Source organism: Pyrus communis, chromosome 14, assembly GCF_963583255.1.
Source record: "Pyrus communis chromosome 14, drPyrComm1.1, whole genome shotgun sequence".
In the NCBI taxonomy this organism is placed as follows: Eukaryota; Viridiplantae; Streptophyta; class Magnoliopsida; order Rosales; family Rosaceae; genus Pyrus; species Pyrus communis.
The window spans coordinates 22,178,299-22,199,471 of record NC_084816.1 but is presented as its reverse complement, the minus strand read 5'-3'; the positions used below and the strand labels follow the sequence as shown (position 1 = coordinate 22,199,471).

At 38.4% G+C, this 21,173-nt stretch overlaps 3 protein-coding genes across 4 annotated transcripts; 2 read left to right on the top strand and 1 right to left on the bottom strand.

Annotated features, from left to right (window-relative positions):
• Positions 1 to 77: 77 nt before the first annotated feature.
• On the top strand, positions 78 to 1,525 carry LOC137715117 (protein ROOT INITIATION DEFECTIVE 3-like). The gene has a single exon (XM_068454344.1). The coding sequence runs from the start codon at positions 287 to 289 to the stop codon at positions 1,523 to 1,525; it is 1,239 nt and encodes a 412-aa protein (XP_068310445.1). The 5' UTR covers positions 78 to 286.
• Positions 1,526 to 2,871: 1,346 nt separating this feature from the next.
• LOC137715119 (B-box zinc finger protein 22-like) lies at positions 2,872 to 4,647 on the bottom strand. The gene is made up of 3 exons (XM_068454346.1): positions 4,388 to 4,647; positions 3,864 to 4,277; positions 2,872 to 3,402 (listed from the first exon to the last, which is right to left on the bottom strand). The coding sequence occupies exons 1-3, from the start codon at positions 4,562 to 4,564 to the stop codon at positions 3,121 to 3,123; spliced, it is 873 nt and encodes a 290-aa protein (XP_068310447.1). The 5' UTR covers positions 4,565 to 4,647; the 3' UTR covers positions 2,872 to 3,120.
• A 5,752-nt stretch (positions 4,648 to 10,399) lies between these two features.
• On the top strand, positions 10,400 to 12,468 carry LOC137715121 (E3 ubiquitin-protein ligase CCNB1IP1 homolog). 2 transcript variants are annotated; one of them, XM_068454349.1, is made up of 7 exons: positions 10,400 to 10,469; positions 10,580 to 10,652; positions 11,078 to 11,123; positions 11,238 to 11,268; positions 11,428 to 11,683; positions 11,777 to 11,943; positions 12,227 to 12,468. In XM_068454349.1, the coding sequence occupies exons 1-7, from the start codon at positions 10,400 to 10,402 to the stop codon at positions 12,466 to 12,468; spliced, it is 885 nt and encodes a 294-aa protein (XP_068310450.1). The 2 variants fall into 2 exon arrangements, with proteins under 2 accessions (XP_068310450.1, XP_068310449.1); XM_068454348.1 differs by having other exon boundaries at positions 12,197 to 12,468.
• Positions 12,469 to 21,173: the final 8,705 nt, after the last annotated feature.

The following is a 21,173-nucleotide window of genomic DNA, read 5'->3' as shown; positions in this document are numbered from 1 at the left end:
GTCACATAGTGCTACCAATCAAGAAATCCGGTTGGAATCTCATCATTTCATAGCAGACTTTCATGCAACGATATAAACCAAAACAAGAACTCAGACCAAACCATCCAATTTCCTCTAACAAAATCAGAAGCAGCCAAATTTTGATGATAAGCACCTTGTTTTGAACGCCCCCCAAAGAACAACCACCTGAAGTTCCTCTCTCTAAACATGCCCTCCTCGTTTTGCCACCTCCCTTAAACCCCCCCCATTCCATGCCTTATATTGTCTCTTAGCCTACCTGAAAAACATGTCCTCTTCTTCCCATGAAATTGTCCTCACCAGCTCCCCAGACGGCCCGATTATCGCCTATGATGCTTCCTCGGGCACTGCTCTAGCACAGTTCACAGGCAGCAGGTCCCCGCGTCGAGGTCTCACCATTGTTGGGAGGCCTTACATTGCTGCCTCACACGTATCTCCCACCACTGGTTCTGGTTCAATCCACCTTTACAACTGGTGTTCTTCATCTGCCTTGCATAACTTGCAAGTTCCGGAACCCGTTGCCCCCCTCGCCGCCATGTCTGACGGGGCGTACCTCTTTGCCGGCGGCCTGTCAGGGAGTGTTCATACATTGTCCATCCCGTCTGGGGATGTGCTCAACTCAGTGGCTGTGCATAACAAACCCGTGTCCTGCCTCGGGATCAGCGACGACGAGTCGCTCCTGATTTCTGGCAGTGATGATGGAAGCATTGTGGTTGTTCCCATCTTCCAGCTTGTGGCGGCCTCAGGATATGTATTATACGATAATGTGGAAGACCTGGTGTTGCATAGGTTTTCTGCTCATTCGGATTCGGTGACTGCCGTTGTTTCTGGTGTGGGATTACACACCTCCCAAGTTATTTCGTGCTCATTGGATGGCACATGTAAATTCTGGAGCCTCTTGCGCGCGGCGCTCCTCCGTACGGTTGTGTTTCCGTGCGCTATTTTCGGTATCGCATTAAACCCAAGAGAACCCGAGTTCTATGCTGCAGGATCAGATGGTTCAGTATACAAAGGATTATGGAGAAGTGGAATGAGGCAGCTTGTAATGCAAGGCAAGGACTTGATCACCTGGAGTCCGAAGCACGACGGGGGAGTTGTATCTGTGGTGATGGTGAATGAGGGAAGGAATTTGTTATCAGCTTCGGAAGACGGGAGTGTCTGGGTTTGGCAAGTTGATGCAGGACAGGTGGTTATGGTTCTCGCTAACGAGATGGGGAGCATTAGTGATCTGGTGGCAGCCACGGGCACAAACTACAGCCAAGGGCATGATTTCAGCGCGAGCAACAGGGGTTATCGAAATGGGAGTTGCGATTTTGGGTTAACTGGAAAAGAACTGACGAGTATGCCGATAAAGATGTTAAAAATGGACGAGATGTTGAAGGTGGCAGCAAGGGATAGAAGCAGAGCGATTGATATGCTCGAATCTGCTATCGGAATGTATGAGAGGCTCTTGGAACTCATCCTCAAGGAAGCCAAGAAAAGTAGCAGCAACAACAAACAACGGTGATGAAAAGGATAAAAACATCATACACAATTTCTATATGCAAAAATGTGTTATTCAGACAAATGTACATCTCTATATAATACACACAGTGGTAAACATTAGTTCTATTTTCTCTTCGCCTTTTGCGTCCGCCTTCCTCAAGAAAAAATAAAACAGATGCAGCGTTTTAGTGTTTGTTCAAACGGGCACTAACAAAGAATTGCTAATGTTACATTCATCATATAGCGTTCATTAGAATGGAAATTCATCAGATGCAGAAACATAAGAGTAAAGGGTGCGGTTTAAAACCGCCCTAACCATTCAAATCGTCCAAAACCAAATCAATCCGACCAGTTCAGTTCGAATTTTACACTATAACAACATAATCGTCAGCCTAAATGAACCAAACCGCGTCTACCCCGTTAAACAGACAATACAAGAAACCTAATGAAGGGATATTTCCTCCATTGCATTTCTTTTTTTCTGGCTGGTACTTGTAGGCCAACCATTGAAGTATAAATTCAAACATTTAACAGATGCGCTCTTGTCCTATTTTCGACAGGTTGTTCATAATTCAAATTCCAGATGCAATTTGATTTGAAACATTCCTAACAGTAAAAGACATGTGGCAAATTAACCCCTAATGCAAAACAAAAACAGAAAGCATGATTTGACAATATAAAAGTTCATAAAGTAGTGGTCGGCATGGGGCTGGGTCTAGGAATATCATGCACAGTGAACTAGCACAGAACGTTCTAGTAGATCATATCTGATATCAGTCATAGGAAAATTGTAGGCTGCGGATTTAACTTCCGTCAACAATTACGCCACAGGGTAACGGTATTTCAAATCAATCATGATACCGTCAACTTAGCATCCCAGTTGTATAAGAAACTGAGATCATAATGCATCACAGTTTTAACAAGGTCAAATGAAAGAACAAGCTAGGAGGTCCAGCACTTATGAGCCTCTGTGCAATTGCATGTGAAAGAGAGAAGCTACGCACATGGCATGAGAGGCATGGAGTCACGGGCAGGTCATCAGTTGTTTAGATTGTCTAAGTTAAGATGTCACATCAGCCCGACTGAGATATTTTTGATAGCATAAAAGTATCAAAGGATCAAGAAATAAGCATAGATTCAACGTTTCTTAGACATTGACGAAGAACTAATCTCTCTATTTTCTTCAAAACGAAAAAAGTGCTTACAGACATTTGAAAAAGATGAGTATTTTAACATGTCACGAGGTAATGGAATATACGACAGTCTTACATAAACACGAGATTTTCTTCATTGAATTTCTTGAGCATGGTAATAACTCTTGACTTTTTTTCTATCCAACAAAGAAGAAGCTTAATAAATCTAAATGGGTAAAAATCAAATCGAATATATATGCAGTAACCAAATACAAGTCATACATTTTTGTATTATCGCAGATTGATGTTTGTAAACACTACAAGGATGATGGGAAGTGGTAAGTAAGACAAATCTACTTTCAACAGATACCATTTGAAGATTGCTTACACTTATTCTACCCTAGAGGAGAAAGAACGGTACAACAGATACTATATTATAAGCACAACAAACAAACCCAGCATACGGTAATTTTTGTAGCAGGGACTAGAACTGCCTACGACGTTTTGAGACAGTACCATTATGTTGGGAACAAAAAGGGTTTTCCATTTGTGAGTGGCAGATGTCTGGAACAAACATTGTAGAAGAATCCGACGGATTCTGAAGACTTTTTGGCCAGTATAGTCCCGATGCTGTAGGTGGGGAAGGTATCTGTGGTACCATCCATGAGGCCTCCGGCACCTCACCTATGCACTCATAATCGTCCAGTTCCTCCTCAGACGATCTTAAAACTGGTGAGCCATATTCCCCAAGTTTACCGCAGTCAGCCTGACATCACAAGAAAGAAGCAACATTATGCACTTGTATAACCATAAAGCCTAGAGAAGCAGGTCATCACTCATCAGTCATAGAATATTCAAGAATTTTGTCGACGGCCTAACTTTAGCCAGTTCTTCCATAATCACAGGACCTTTGCAACACAACAGCGGTAAAAGCACTTCATGATGACCTAGAGTACAAGCTTATAGGACATCTCCTATTTGCAAAAATAAGGTGCAATCCTCCGAATCTCTATATACTTGTCCATTAAGAGTTTTGAGACCCAATATCCAGTACTTCGCATTCGAATTTTCATGAAACCGAAAAATTGGCACCACAATTTCGAAAGGTTTCTCCAAAATCAATTGTTTAGTGCAATCAAAATAAAGAATGCAATTTGCAATAGGATAATGATGGTTAAATAAATCAATAATTATAAGATTAGCATTGGGTGCAAAGAGCGCACGCACCTTTGAAGATCCATTATCAATGTAGCCAAAGCTCTGATCAAGATCAGAGAGTCCAAGAAACTCATCTATATAACATTGTGGAACCGTCCCAGCTGAAGAGCCCCCAGTAAACGACATCCCCCCGGCAACTCCGGGCAGCGCCGCCTTGCACTCCACCGGCAACGAGTCGTGCGTTTCACATCTAGACACTGAGCCAGAACCAGACCCAGGACGTGACTTCATAGTAGAAGAAGACGCACCAACCCCATCACCGTCGCCGAAATCCGGCTGAGCCGGCTCAGGCCCAACCTTGATTCCGGTAAGCAAAAACCTCCGGTGAGCTGACACGAAGCTATTAGCCGTGTGAACGGCAACATCACATTTTCTACATAGCAAAGCTCGATCTTCTAAGCAGAAAAAGTACCCAACTGCCTCCTGCAAAACATTATCTAAAAAATTCAAGCAAACCCCAATTCGAATTCCATGTTTTTACGACAAAATTTCTCAACTTTTTCGAGGTGGGATTTGAAATCATTGAAGTTTACCTGGCAGATATCGCATTTGGGCAAGTGGGAGGAGGAAAGACGAACCCTCTGGTGCTTACTCGCGAGCTTGTTCGCTTTGTGAACCTTCTCGTCGCACGCCCAGCAGAGAGCCGCCTCGTCGGCGCAGCAGAGGACGTTCGCCTCCGCTGCCTCGCAGACGTTGCACTGTATCTTCATCTCTCTCTAAACCCTTCCAAAATCTCTGCTTTTGTGAGTTTGTTGGTGATTCTCTCTCTAGTCTCTACAGTTGAAGGATGAGGAGTGAGAGTTGAAAATGAGTGAATTTTTATGAGGACAGCGAACAATTCAAGGTGACACGTGGACGGTTTTAACAAGTGTCGTGGCTTAGGAGGCCGCCGTTGCTTTGCAACTGTAACTTGGACGATATTTCTGTTTGAGTAATGATATTCATTTCATATTTTTGTATTATATTTTCATATCATTTTATATTGTATTTGATATAGACAGTTACATCATTTGAATTAATTATATTTTTAAATTTAGTTCATTATTTAATAACTAATAATTAAAAAAAAAAGTTAATTAAATGATTATTATGGTATACGAAGAGTCTTTCTTCTTCATTTCCTTTGGTTTTGCAAAAATTTTTAAATGATATAACTGTCTACATCATATGTCACCTAAAATAGTACAAAAATATAATATAAAAATATGATATGAATAACATTGCATTTTGTGTTTACAAATATCTTTTGAGCTCGACTGACACTGCGGTCTGACAAACAAAAATCGATACTTCGTTAGAGTCGGGTTTGATTGGCTCGTATCTGTCTATAGAGTTTAAAAGTGGAATTAGCAAACGTCGGCTCATCCTATACGTTAAAATTTTTATTTTATTTTATTTGAATGAGTTTAATAAAAATTATCTATTGGTCGTAAAAAAAAAATAAAACAAGTAGTATTAGCGAAGTTGTATGATTAATGCCGACATGAAAATGAAAAAATTTCCAGTGTCTAGATTGGGAGGGCAACTTAGAAAAAGTGAGAACACCACTACTCTGACGTCTTAATTTAATAATCGATTACATTTTTTAATTATTTTCAGATTAGTTTTAAACGGTTTGTTTGTGGATTTAGATAACTTGTCCCACAACAGAAATACCATCCGAACCCGCAAAACCCCAACGGTCTAGTTTAGAATGGACACCGGCCGGAGCAACTAGGCAACATATGGAGGGTACCAAAATTAATGAGAGGTCACATTCAAGGACCGGCATTGTTTGTTATGGGTTGGTACACCTCTCTTGTTGAGTTTTTGAACTTTATGAGATGTGATGTAGGAACTAATGAAGGGTAGGTATCCCTTAGTTGAAGGATTATTGAGGCTATAAAGGCTTATTAAAGCTGCCTTAAATATCACCAAGTATCAACTTGTGTGGTTGTAAATAATTTAATCTTATCTGTTATTTGTACAATCATATAATGTAATGGAACTAGCAATTTAAATAAATAATTAGCTCTCTAGGCATCATGCCCGTTAAATCACATGATTCAAATCCTAGACAGGCGATGAAAACTATCAAGCTGAAGTACAATAGAGGCATAATTCAGTCTTCTTCCCATTACTTAGACGTCTGGTGGACAACTTACATGAAATATGTATATTGTTCTGTATTATTTTGTCTAATAATACAATATTATATGAAAAGAAACTTAACTATGCTTTTCATTAATGAACATGAACCCTACATGACGACACACATATTTTATATAAGCCATTCTTGCATGATAAGGTGACTTGTTGCCTTCTTCCAAGGGTTTTAGGACATTCTTCCAAGGGTTTTAGGACATTTGTTGAGCTCCTTGTATATGGGTTGTTTAAGACTTATATGTCACATCCCGCCCTGGGCGGGACCACTTTCCGGGCCCGCTCCACCACCGTAGCACGATATTGTCCACTTTGAGCTTACCATTCTTTCACGGTTTTGTTTTTGGGAACTCACGAGCAACTTCCCAGTGGGTCACCCATCATGGGATTGCTCAAGACCCCTTCTCGCTTAACTTCAGAGTTCCTACTGAACCTGAAGCCAGTGAGCTCCCAAAAGGCTTCGTGCTAGGTGAGGATGGAAATATACATATAAGCATCACTCTCCTGGATGATATGAGATGTCACATATAAGTCATGGTGCATTCAAAAAGGTTGATTTGAAATTTTGAACTTATAGTTGGGAAATGTTCACTTACTTGAAATGAAAGGAAAAAAAAATGTAGAAAACTTCATTTTAATCCTTAAAAAAGATGAGTTTTAGACTATAACCTTGTGTAAGATTAGAATCCAAATTTAGTCCCTAGTACCTTTAATCATCTCATTTATTAGTTATATTTTGATGTTTTATTTATCTTTTTATTCCTATTTAATGTATTAATCACACTGAAATTTAATGTTCATTTCATTTATCATAATATTTTAATGTCTACATTTAGGCAACTAATTTTTTTTTAATAATATATAGTCCAATAACAATTTTGTATGTTCTTCATTTAGATACATTAATATATTTGAATATTTCTGTCACATCCCGGCCCAAGGCAGATCACTTCCCGGCCCCGTTCCACCATTGTACCACGATATTGTCCACTTTGGACTTACCATTCTCTCACGGTTTTGTTTTTGGGAACTCACGAGCAACTTCCCGGTGGGTCACCCATCATGGGATTGCTCTATCCCCCTTTTCGCTTAACTTCGGAGTTCCAACGAAACCTGAAGCCAGTGAGCTCCCAAAGGGCCTCGTGCTAGGTAGGGATGAGAATATACATATAAGGATTACTCTCATGGGCGATGTGGGATGTCACAATCCACCCCCCTTAGGGGCCCGACGTCCTCGTCGACACACCACGGCTAGGGTTAGGCTCTGATACCAAATTGTCACATCTCGCCCCCAGATGGATCACTTCCCGGGCCCGCTCCACCACCGTAGCACGATATTGTCCGCTTTGGGCTTACCATTCCCTCACGGTTTTATTTTTGGGAACTCACGAGCAACTTCTCAGTGGGTCACCCATCATGGGATTGCTCTAGCCCCCTTCTCGCTTAACTTCGGAGTTCCTACGGAACCCGAAGCCAGTGAGCTCCCAAAAGGCCTTGTGCTAGGTAGGGATGAGAATAAACATATAAGGATCACTCCCCTGGACGATGTAGGATGTCACAATTTCGGTATATTCATTGATACAAACATATATGGGCATTAATTCATCAATACAAACATATATATGCATTTCGGTACATACATTTTGGTACATATATTTAAGTTTTTTTTTAATTTTTTAATTTTTTAATTTTTTATATATAACGATATATTTTACACTAAGACGAAGGGGGTTCGGCTAAGCCACACAATAGACAACTTAATTTGGTATCGAATTCACTATTCACGATATTCGAACCTAATACCTCTCATTTGAGTATTGACTTTTAGGTACATTAATTCAATATACTATATTTCGATACATACGTTTTGGTACATACATTTCGGTATTGACATTTTGTTACATTAATCGGTACATACATTTCAGTACATATATTTCGGTACTATATTTCGGTACGTACATTTCGGTACATACAGTTCGGTATTGACATTTTGTTACATTAATCGGTACATACATTTCAGTACATATATTTCGGTACGTACATTTCGGTACTATATTTCAGTACATACATTTCGGTATTGATATTTAGGTACATTAATTCAATATAATACATTTCAGTATATATATTTAGGTTCATTATAATATATTTCGGTACAATCATGTAGGTACAAAAAAGTCAATTATATATATTTCGGCATAGTACAATCATGTATTTATATATTTTGTATCACAAATTTGTTTTAATATTTTCTCATTTATGTTCATTTATAATTAAAGAACTAAATATGTGCATATTAATAAAATTAAAATTTAATATGGAGAGATTAAACAAAAATGCACATTAAATAACAAAAATTGAATATAAATTTTGATAAAAGTACACTTCAAGGGATTAAATTGAATATGTAATCTAGTACCGGTTTTTTTTTTTTAATTTTAATCTTTTGGAAGGACTAATGTTCAAAAACCCCAAAAAAATGAGGCTCAGATTTAATACCTTTGAAATTTAGTTGTGCCTAATTATCATATTGCTACATCTTAAGTGTGAAATATTCTTACGTTTAACTATACAAATTAAAAATTAAAAACAAAATACCAAACAACTCTTTAGTTTTTATTGAAATTTGAAGAAGTAAACTAATTAATGAGTGATGGAACGGAATCAAATCGTGATCATGCAACTCAGTTAGTTCTATGATGCGGGTAGAGGCTACAACACGATCATGATCCATCGTCTTGGCAGGAGTGAGGGATATATTCGGTTGGGTCTGCCGAACTAAAGTTCGGTGCTGGGCTTAGACAGTGTTCAGAGTTTGGGCTCGAGTCAGCCCATCGTTGCACATTCATATTAACCCGAGCCGAATCTCATATCTCGACGGTTCCTTATTTTTTTTTTTTTTTTTGGAATTTAAATTCAGAGAGCGTCTCGTTTTCACAAAGAAAGCTCAGCGGAGCACATTGTCCCCGCCATTTCTAATTCGAATCAGAAGCCGTACGCGCACCAGTCTTCCCAGCAGCAAGAACATTTCCCGCCAAATCCGTTCCCAAACCGCTAGGGTTTCTCTTCACTTCTCTCCCGCGTCCTTTTCGAATAGCTGTAACTTCGTCTTTCCGATTGGTAGAGACAAAAAAGAACAAAGAAATTTTCAACTTTTGCGGTAAATCTCTGTAAAGTATTACAACTCGTATTTCAGATTGCATTGCCTATCTATCATCTGTAATTCTCGATTTCGTTTTACTTTTTGGCGTTTTAAGAAGATTTCGTACGAATCGGATAGACGGCCGAGTTGGACGAGCGGAAGATCACAGTCGGACGGTCTGTAGTTTGATAGCTGAAGGTTTTGTTCTGAAGTCAACGGAATCAAAGCTTTGGAGCAGAATTTGGGTTAACGTTCAGGTATGATTCTCTGTGGAAGTAAAAGTTTAACAACTCTCTTTTCACTGTTTGGTTGCTGAGAAAATGTTAAAAATCAAAGGAATTTGCGTTGGTTATTTATTGATGAGGAAATCGAAATCATATTGTCAGTGAACATGAAGTTATTTACTTTTCCGTTTCGATGAATAAAAAGATGTAATTTATGTGAAAATATGTCAGTTGGACAGATTATTAATTAAAATGATATCACTAAGTGATTTGAGTATAGGAGCACAATACCCCAACTAGAGCAACATAGAAACCAAGGGTGTTTTCAAGTGCACAAGACGAGGCACAGAACATATCCGTAAGCTCTTTTTATCCTAGACACTTAAATAGGATAGTATATAGTGCACGAGAATAAGTATGGAATTCATAGTCGTGGAAAGAACTGATCATGTAATTTGTTAAATACATGCTTAGTTGGAACAAGTTACAGGTAAAATTTTCTTTGCTCGAATTCTGATAAGTCGTGTCATCTGAGTTTAGAACGAATTTTGTCTGTCGTTAAACTATAATAATCAAGTACGAGATGTCCTGGAAAAGAAAATTTCCTCTTACTTGTTTGATCTTCAAAATTATCTAGTTAAGATTTCAAAACTTATTGCTGCATTGTTGGAAAGATTGTCTTACGCTAAATTGATTTTGAATTCCCAGTTGTGAGTTGTAAAAACTGTCTCTGAATTTTGAAACCATCATGCGGCCTTTATGTCAATTATGAATAGGCCGGTATCTTATTTTTACAAAGTTGCTTTCATGTCAAATCACTTGCAGGATGGTGTTTTGTGAGTATTTCCAAGTCACAGCATGATTTCAGTGCATTCTTGTCTCTCCTTTAAATTGGAAATTTTTTATCCTTCCTGGTTTTTCATTTGAATTGAAAGCCATGACAGAAAGCATATAAACCGGTCAAGATAAGCGTTGTTGATTACCATGTTTTATATGCCCCAGATATGCCAGTGCATTAGAGATTGTCTTCAAAGGTTGAAATGAGATGCAATGCATGTTGGCGAGAACTGGAAGGGCGAGCTGTTTCTACCACATGTGGCCACCTTTTGTGTATCCTGTTGAGAGGAAAATTTTTCCTCGACATTTGTATAAATTTAACTTTCTTGTGGAAATAGGGTTGGTATATATTAAAATATGAATTTCCTTGACAGTGTGAAAAGGCACAGAGGATGCGGGCAAGATCCTTGGCAGTGACGGAGCGTGTCCAGTTTGTGATCAAGTGCTCTCTAAGAGGTAAGAAACTCTATTGATCTTAGAATGTTAGCATTTTCTGGGAATCTGTATTCTTCAAGCCTTTCAGTTAAGTGTGCTGGTACACTGAGCATACATGAACATAAATGAGAGGGTGTCATCCTTTCTCTTTTAATAAGTAATATGAGAGTGTAACTATATGCACTGTACCAGTATGGAATAACTGCCGAAAACGAAATTTAGTCTGTTTCTGATATCAATGGTTGCTGCAGAATCATTTTTCATGCAGCAACTAGTTTGAACAATTCTTGACAGAACCGAAAATTCAAGCTATAATATGACAATTCCTGCCACCAATTAAACATAGCGTTTGGAATAGAAACACTGTGGCAAACTATTTCCCATGTACATATAGCAGTTGCCTTATTTTCATTTTGCCCATCTCATTTATGCTTTCCTCTTCGCAGTCATATGAAGGCTTTTGATATCAATCCAAATGACGAATGGATAAGTGTAAGCAAGCAATCACTGACTAGACCTAGCTTGCCTTCATACCTTATATTACTTTTCCTTTTGTGTTTGTAGCTTCTGTATCCTTTTGATAATGCTCGCGACATATTCTGACAGATGGCCATGATTGGAGTGTCTCCACAGATATGTATCCTTTTCTATTTTTTCTGCAATCGAATAATCTGATAGGGTCATTGGTGCATTTCTTATGGGAATGATGGAACTTGATTAGGTTTTTATCGTATTGTATTCAATGTTTTGTAAAGGGACAACGGACAGGACATCTTTCCCTTGACAGTATTCCTAGTAATGAAGAGTGCACACAAAAGTGTCATGTTCTACATTGGCCAAAGGGAATTGGAAATGCAGTGCAAGATGAACAGAATACAAGCTCAGTATCGGCAGAAATTTGAAGCAATGCAAGAGAAGTTTGGTGAGAAAATGGAACAGCTGCATGCCGCATACCAGAAAATGGCAAAGAGGTGCCAAATGATGGAACAAGAAATTGAGAGCTTGTCCAAGGATAAGCAGGAGCTGCAGGAAAAGTTTTCAGAGAAATCCAGGTCTTGTTTCCATACCTACTGATACTAATTCCTGAAGCATATAGTCCCGTGATTGGGGCCCTCGTATAATGACTTTGTCTATTCATGTACCAGACAGAAGAGGAAATTAGATGAAATGTATGATCAATTGAGGAGTGAGTACGAGTCAGTTAAACGATCTGCCATCCAACCTTCGACCAATTTCTTTTCAAGAAACGAACCTGATATTTTCTCAAACCAAGCTAACATTATGATGGATAACAGAGAAGCTGTTAGAAAAGGTAACTCTTTTCCTTTTAAGTTGCAGAAATACGGTATGCATCAATTAATTGACTCTACACAGCGATAGTTTCTATGAAATACCAGAAATAAATTATAGAGAAGTAAATAAAATCCATGTTAACTTTAATAACCCTCCTAAATTCTGGACGTTTGATGCTATAACATGACTGATCTGAACATGACAACTTCATTTTTATTTTATTTTAATTTTGGCTCAAATATTTCCAAAACCAGTTGACTTATTTGTAGCAGATTGGCCGGTTCTCACTCCTGAAACTCCAGGGCCGAAGGAGGATATATGGCCAGCGAGACAGAATAGTTCAAACTCCGGGGCACCTTTTGACATCACGCTTGAATCACCAGCAAAACAAGCTGCTATTCCAGTTGATGCTGGGAACAGAAGGGCTGGTGGTCACACTATGTTTGGAAACGGAGCGAGCAACCCCTCAATGACTCTAAGAAACATGATACTCTCCCCAATAAAGAGGCCTCAGTTCTCCCGCCGTCCCCAGATGTTCACGTAAGTTGTAATAAACATTCTGCCAAGTTTACGTAGCTATTCATTCCTGAATTTTCATGACCTGGTTTTTCAGGTTCTAGGCTCGAAGTTGAGTGCTCGCTGTTCGCTGAAAGTCATGCTGGCTATGTTTACAGCGACTGTAATTTTCTTTCTTTTCTTTCTCTGAGAAAAAGAGAAAATTCTTGCAGACCTTATTAAAAACCAATCATATGCTGTAACAGAAAAGTGCATCAATTGTGACATCATTTACTGTAAATATTTTCGTTTTTGGGTGAAGCAGCTTCCAATGACATGGTTATAGGCATGGTCGTTACACCCCGGAAGCTGATTCACCTCTAACGCTCCCCACCCCTTCTCTGCTTCTCTTAAGCAGATATAACTAGTCACAAGTGGCACGCTTATTTATTTGGAACGGAGAAAGTTTCGCGTGCTAGTAAGCGCAGGGGGTGTCGGGATTCCGAATATTTCCAAATACCATTTCAACTAAAATGTGTCGTGTGATGCAAGCATAACAAAGGTGCCAAGTAATGCTAGGGAGACTACATATGTAGACTAAATTTTATAAACTAAATGACATGGAAGTTGATGATTGAATTTTGTAAACTAAATGACATATGGAGACTACATATTTAGTCTACCTAGCAGTACTCCGAATGTGCCATATGATTCAATGTTTTTTTTTATTTCGTTTTCTGCTTTTCCGTGATTACAACGAACATAGAATTATCATTAATTGGTAGGTGCAGACATACAAGAGATCGGCAATCATAGACCTTTTTCTTAGTAGATTTCTACGGGAAATCAAAGAATCAACACCCTACAACCGGAACACATGTTTCCATAAGTTCCGGTGATATGCACAGCTCGTATCTACAAAAAATTATTTCTATCTCGACATCCCTCCTCAGCGTTCCGGACTTCTTGACTTCTTGAGTTCATTGGTATCGCTTAATAATAAAATCCAAATTCTGTTTCCAAGTTTCTTGGCATTTCGAACCAAATTTATTAACTTTGGCATTTTAACAAACAGCTTGAACGCTAAAGCTGAAAATTGCAAGCTACCCAGTAAAACAAGCATGGCACGCAGTTCGAATATGAGGGTCCACGAGAAGGATCATGTTCTAGCGGATACTGAATCTGTGAATCAGAAAGGATCACAAGCGGCATAGTAGTACCTGAGGGTTGGTGATGCGAGATAGACAGTCTGACTGGGCGACTGGGTAAACGTCGAACGGTTTTAACAGCAGCAACAGTCTCCTCCTCGCCATTTCTCTCTCTCTGTATCTGTGAAGGGTGTGACGGTTGTCCGGCCAAAGCTACGTTTAGACTTGTATGTGGCTGAACTGTAACAGGCCTCACCGAACAATTTGTTAGAGCTTTTTTTTCCTGTATGTTTTTGGTCGAGCGAACATTATGTCATCTCCAACCGGAAATGCTAAATATAATTTCAATTAGAATGATAGTTTTATAAAATTATTTTTTAATAAATAATGTTAGGTCATACTCATGTAGCATCTTCAATCAAATGAGCTAAGCCTAATTCCTCTCAATAATTTATTTATTTTAAATTTATATTTTAAATTTATTGGTAATTTAGTTAAACTATCATTGAATTTTTTTTTCAAATATAGTCATTGAATTTGAATCAATTATTGCAACTAAAGAACTGAGTTCTAAAAAATGACTAATAGGAGGCTACATTTGGCCAGCATGATGTCCCTTTGGCCAAATAATGATCTGGTGGACTTCACCATCAATTGTAGATAAGTTTTTTTGACATATTAAGTCATTTTTTGGTTTTTAGACCTTTGGTCCTCTCCATTGAAGATGACCATAGTGTCTAGTGGCCAATTTCTAGGGTCTATTTAGTATGTAAATGTTCCGTTTTTAATTTCTTTTTGTTGCCATCTTTTACCTGGAAAACTATGTAACTATTTGGTCTTTTTCAGTTCAATTTTTAATGTATTAATTTTATATGAAAAACTTTAAATTTACAGTTTATGATAGAAAAAAAAAGGTAAATAAAAATGGTTTGTATCTCCCTCTGCGTTGAGTTGTTTTCTTTTCATTATTTTACTAATTTGCAAGGTTCTAAAAAACGCTAGGCTCTAGTTGGGCGGTAGGCTGGTGCCTAGCGCCTAAGCGGCTAGGTGGGGTATAGGCGGGCGCCGAAGTGGATTTAGATAAATTTCTTGTATATCTTGTAAATAAGTGCATATTGACACTTATGAAAAATTATACTTATATAAAATCCATAGATAAGATAATAAAATAATGATAAAATCAATGTTCTAAAAGACACTAAGCGCTAGTCGGACGATGAGCTGGGCGTAGCGCCTAGACGGATTTATGTAAATTTAATATAAATTAATTAAATTTACTATATAATATATAAATATTATGTCTTTTCTTTTAAAATAATATATGTGATGTTAGGATTTAAATACATTCTAATGTAAATTGTCTTAAAAGAAAAAAAGAATAATAACACAATAGACGTTTACCACTTTATGTAAATGATCTTAAAAGAAATAAAAGAATAAAAAATTGGTAAGGAGAGTAATTGGACTAGAAATAAAAGAATAAAAAATTGGTAAAGAGAGTAATTGGACTAGAAATAAAAGAATAAAAAATTGGTAAAGAGAGTAATTGGACCAGGACCGTGCAATCAAAATTCAAATGAGAGAAGATGGTGGGACCATAAAGAAGTAACCGTACCCGTCCGTTTAAATTGAAAGCTAATATGGTGGTCCCCACCCCTTCACCTTTTTCCTCACGACCTGCATCATCATTTTTGCAGAAACATTTTCAGATCTCGACGTCTTCTCATACGCCCACCTAGGCCGACCTAGTTTCCGCCCAGCCCCGACTAGACCTGTATAACTCTGCCTAAACCCGTCTAATCCCACCTAGGCGTCCGTCTAATACATTTTCTGATTTTGTAACCGATTAACAGTTAATCGGAGCGATCAGTCACCGTCCAGCGCCTAAGCCGATTTTTAGAACACTGCTAATTTGTCTTTATTTAATTAAATTGTTATTTTTGAAAGTTGTAAGAACGGAGGGGTGTTTATGGTATTATCATGAATGTTTTCCTTCTTTATATTAGTAGTAAATTTTTTACTTTTGTTTTTAAAATTAAAGGAGAGAGGAAGAGAGTAAGAGAGAACGTGGAAGTCGTGAGAGAGGGTTTATATTTTTATTTTAGAAAAAAAATGAGAGATGATAAAATCACTTGTAGGTAAGACTTAAACAAAAAAAAGTAAGATTTGTTTTGTAAAATTATGTCTTAAAATTTTTTGTTGTGATAGAAAATAAAATTATATTTTCATCCTCTTTTGATTGACAAAAAAAAAAAAAAAAAAAAAAACTTCATTAATATGTAGTTTAGATACTAGCTAACTGATACACGGGATGCGAGTGTGAAAGCCCTTTGTGGCCTCACGGTGGGAAGGCTTCTTGCCTATTTCTATCAAATCTACTGCCATACTCATATTTTTTTAAGCTTGATGTGTGTGTGCCAATTTTTTATTTTTATCACTCAATTCACTGGATTATGAGTATTCATTTATTCTTTAATTTATAAAATCCTAATAAGCTTAAAAAGAAAAAAAAAAGAAAAAAAAAAGCGCCCCATCCTTCCACCCACATCACCTCCGTCAAACGATGCCTAGTGAAGCACATCTAAGGGTGGCCTCATCCAACACTCATCACACACGCACACCCCTCCACCACCTACCTAGCCCACCCTATGCGACCTAACCTCAGCAATTCGATCCACCACCCCCTCCTTCGAACCACTCATGATCTTGTTCCCGCACGCCCCGTCCTCTGAGACCCATCCCACCCAAGCCCGACCCCGACCTGTGACGTCGACAATGGAAAAAGAAAATAGAGAGATAGAATGAGAGATAAGAGAGGAATGTGGAGAGGATTGAATTTCCAACGTGGGCTGTTATCATTACATGACTGTGAGATTCATGTTGAAAACAGTAAAATTAGTGTTCATGTAATTATTAAATTGCTTATAATTTTTATTTCAATTCAATTTTAATTAGAGGGTTGTATTAGTAATTTCATACAATTTTAGTTAACCACTAAAATTTTATTAATATATAATTTAGATAAACGACAAAATTTTTAAAATTAGTTTTTTGTCTCATCCTCATTCCTCAATTATTCTTCTTCCTTCTCGTTGTCTCAAGTCTTTCTTTTTAACCTCTAACATGACTGATAAAGAAAACCTTGAATGTAGATGAAAAACAAAATAAACGTTCAAACAAGCCAAACAAAACTAAGTCGGATGGTTCGCCTCGAGCTTTGCATTAACAAAAACTGTAATTTTGGAACAAACCACAAGCTACACTTGTTATTCGAGTAATCTAATTATTCTAATCTAAATTGCTGCTCTAACCAGTATTCTGCCTCTTTATAAATGACTTGAACGAGCTAATTGTCCATTCTAATTACTTTTTGATACATGGAATTTGCTTATTGCTTGTTAGCATTTGTTATTCCATTCCACACATGGAATGATGCTTGTTTCAACCAAACTCACAGGTGAAAATTATGGCACTTGGTATCGTTCCATGTCAATTGCACTCCGTGTGAAGAACAAATTAGGGTTTGTTGATGGAAGTGTCGAACAATCATCCCACAGAATCTGTTATTTGGCAACGTTGCAACAACATGATCCTCATGTGGATTCTCAATATGTTTTCAGGCAACCTGGCCACCAGTGTGGTGGTGTACATGAAGACAGTCAAAATCGTTTAGGATAATCTTTGAGAACGTTTTTCTCAACAAAACGTGTCTCGTCTCTTTAAAATCCAGCGTGATCTGGCAAGTCTTGCACAGAATCAACAACCCATCAACATGTATTTCACCAAGCTTAAAGGTTTGTGGGATGAGATGGATTCCTACCAAACTTTTATGCCATATTCTTGCAGGGCTGTTCAATCCAACAATGAACAAGTGGTGGGAACCAAAATGTTGCAGATTTTAATGGGCTTAGACGATTTGTATTCTGCAATTCGTGGGCAGATTTTGCTTATTCAGCCATTGCCTTCGATTTGATCCGTTTATTCCATGTTGACGCAAGAAGAGAAACAAAGAGGCATGGCCATGGCTGTGCAAACAAGGCATGGACACAACAACAAATGCGGGAAAGGGAGATCCTTTGAGAGGAAACCGTTGCACTGTTCCTACTGTGATAAGGATCATCACGTTATTGAAACATGTTAGAGGCTTTATGGGAATCTGCCGGGTCACTGTTTTCACGGCAAATCCAGTGGTTCAAGCAGTTTTGGTGGGCGCAATAACAAACTGAACGAAAAACCAGTGGTCAATAATGTGGCATTCTCCCCTCACAACAGAACAATTCCAACAACTTTTGTCAATGATGAGCCAAAAATTGGGCCTTGACTCTGTAATACCCTGAATAATTTAAAATATGTGATTATGTGGATATTTTTTATCGATTAGTTGAAGTGACCAAAATGCCATTAGGTGGCTAAACGTAATTTTACTGAGACGTATTTTATCCTCATTTATTATGTCAAGTTTCTTGATATATTGGATAGAGTTCGATCCTACAAACGCGTAGGCGAAAACCATTCGTGAAACGAAGTTATAACAAATAAGTTATTAACGATAGAAGTTGAGGGCGAAATAGTGATTTTGCCATTAAATTGAATGGCTCTAGATTTTCTGGAGAAATGGGAGTGCCACATGGGTGGCTGAGATGAAGCGGCAATGAGAGAAAGGAGAGTGGAGAGGGATTGGGGGGACCAATCAGAAACCAAGGAAGGGAAGGAAATGAGAGAAGATGGAGAAGGGAAAAAACGGGTCTCTTGACCCGTGCGACCCAATCGGCGGCACCATGGAAATCCGGTAGTCTCCCGACCAATTTCCGACGAGTTGAAGCCCCTCACCACTTGGAAATCATTTCCCATCATTCCCTCCACCTATTCTTCCCCAAATTCGATACAAATTAGCCTTGAAATTGGGAAAACCACACTAGTGGTGTGCGGGTTCATAGAGGTCAATCTCCCAAATTTGAAACAAATTTCTTTGATTACCACCACCTATAGCATCCTCTTGAGGCTTGGAACAAAGCCCAAACAATTATAGGGCTGGTGGAGCACCGGAGGTGACAGATCGAAGCCAACAATTCTTAGGGTTTCCGGTAGGTTCGAGGGAAATTGGAGCTTTTCCCGGCCAAATTGGACTTGGCCATAGGTATAAGTTTGCTCTACTTTTTGAGATCTTCATTTCTGTAAATTTTGAGAATTTTTAGAAATAGTTGAAATTTTCCGGCGAGCCCAGGCAGCCGACCGCTTCCCAAGGCAGTGCGTGCAGCAGCGCGTGGCCAGAGGGCTGTAGATATCCTTTTAAGCCACCTTAGATGATTTGAGTCTAAATTTGATAATCGTATGGCATAGGTGGATTGGTTGAACCTAAGCTTCACTACGATACAATGCTTTGATTAATTTAGGAATCAACAATCCGACAATTGGATCGTCACCAAAATTTGAGACATTATAATACGTAATATTTCAGGACCTTGGGAACTTACAGACCGGGAATCCGACGTATGGATCTTCCCGAATTGGGTTTGTAAGTTCATAAAATTAAACGTCGACCGCCATTTGAATTATTGATTGGCGGAGATCCAACCGTTGGATCATGATGAAATTTTAGTATATTGTTCTAGAAGCAAAATGGTGAACTACGAATGACTTGATCCCTTCGTTTAGGGTACGTAGGTAGTCTAACCAGGATGTTAGATGCAGCCATAAATTAAAAAAAATGATTATTTTTTTTAGTGTGGTTAGTTAGAATTATAATTAACCATTATTTTATTGTGGCCTACCTGTTTGTTTAGCTTCCGAATTAGAAATTTTAGGTCATTACAGACTCTAAGGCAAATATAGTAGGTTGGCCTTCTTTTTTCCAATGGGTTATAGATGGTGGTTCACTGATCATATATCTAGTCTCCCATTGACTAATGCAACCACAAATCTGCCTTTACCACCAATGGCCTTACCTAATGGGACTCGGGTTCCCATAAATTCTATTGGTACCTACAGTTTTGGTTTCAAGGTATCACTTTATAATGTTCTTGGAATGGCTCATTTTTTATCAATTTAATTTTTGTTAGTCGGATAACTTGATCATTGGGATGCTCAGTAACTTTTTATCCTGATTTTTATATTTTACAGGACCTGGAGACAAGGACGATGATTGGTTGGGGTCGACAACGTAATGAGATTTATTATTTTGTGGACTTCAAAGGACAAATATCACCTACAACTACCTCATCACCCAAGGTATTTTCTATCATGTGGCACCGTCGACTTGGTCATCCTTCACCCTTGAGACTACAAATGTTTAGCTAAAAAATTTCCTAAAATTTTCCATTCTACAAATAAACCTTGTTGGCAAAACAAACTCGATTGGCTTTCGGATTAAGTCATATTAATACTAATCATGCTTTTGAACTTACACATTGTGATATTTGAGGACCACATAGAGTAGCATCTCATTCGGGTGCTCGTTATTTCCTTACTCTTGTTGATGATTTTACGCGTTGCACTTGGGTCTACTTCGTGCTTCATAAATCAAACACACAAACATTGCTTAAATATTTCATTGCCTATTCTGAAACACAATTCCACCACAAAGTTAAACCATTAGAACTAATAATGGAGGTGAATTTGTTTCTATGCATACTTTCTTTAGTACCATGGTATACTTTTTCAACGCTTTTGTGTTTCCACCCCTCAACAAAATGAGGTTGTGGAGCGTAAGCATAGACATATTCTTCAAATTGCATGGGCTTTTCATTTTCAGTCACATATCCCTTTGCAATTTGGGATGAATGCATTCTTACATCTATTTACTTGATTAACCGCATCCCTACCCCTCTCTTATTGGGCCTCACGCCTTATGAGAAATTGTTTGGCCACCCTCCTTCATATACACATTTACGCACTTTTGGGTGTTTAGCATATACAACTAATCTTCACCCACAACATAAGTTTGATATTCGGGCTAAGCAATGTGTTTTCATAAGGTATCATTTTGGGCAAAAAGCTTACAAATTATATGATTTTAATTCCAAAATAATTTTTACAAGTCGAGATGTCACATTTCATGAAAATATTCTCCCATTCCACAAAAATAACCCAAATATTGGCCCAACACCAGACCCAATAACTTCTCTACCACCACCCATTCAAACTAACCCACCAACAGAAACCCACATAGCCACCCGGGCCTAGCAACAGTCCAAAATTTACCCAACCCATTGTCCTCGCATTAGCCCAGCAGCAACCCACCTCTCCCACTGATGGGCTTGACCACGTCTCAGCCCTTCCTGATGGGCCTGCTGCATCTCTGGACCCGTGCTCCAACACCTTTGCGACATTCCAGTCGCATTCAAGTCCCGTCTGCAGAGCTCCACGATTATGTTTGCCTGACCATTACGTTGCTCCTAGCTGATCCTCGATTTCTGGTCCCAGTACAAAGTATCCTCTTTCTAATTACTTGTCCTACCAAGGACCCTCCTCTACATATCAATCCTTCATTGACAACTGTCTTCTGATTTGGAACCTAACAGTTATGCAGAAGCCGAAAAAAATCCTAAGTGGACACTTTCTCCTCTTTCCCCGGGAAAGTACCAATTGGATGTCGATGGGTTTATAA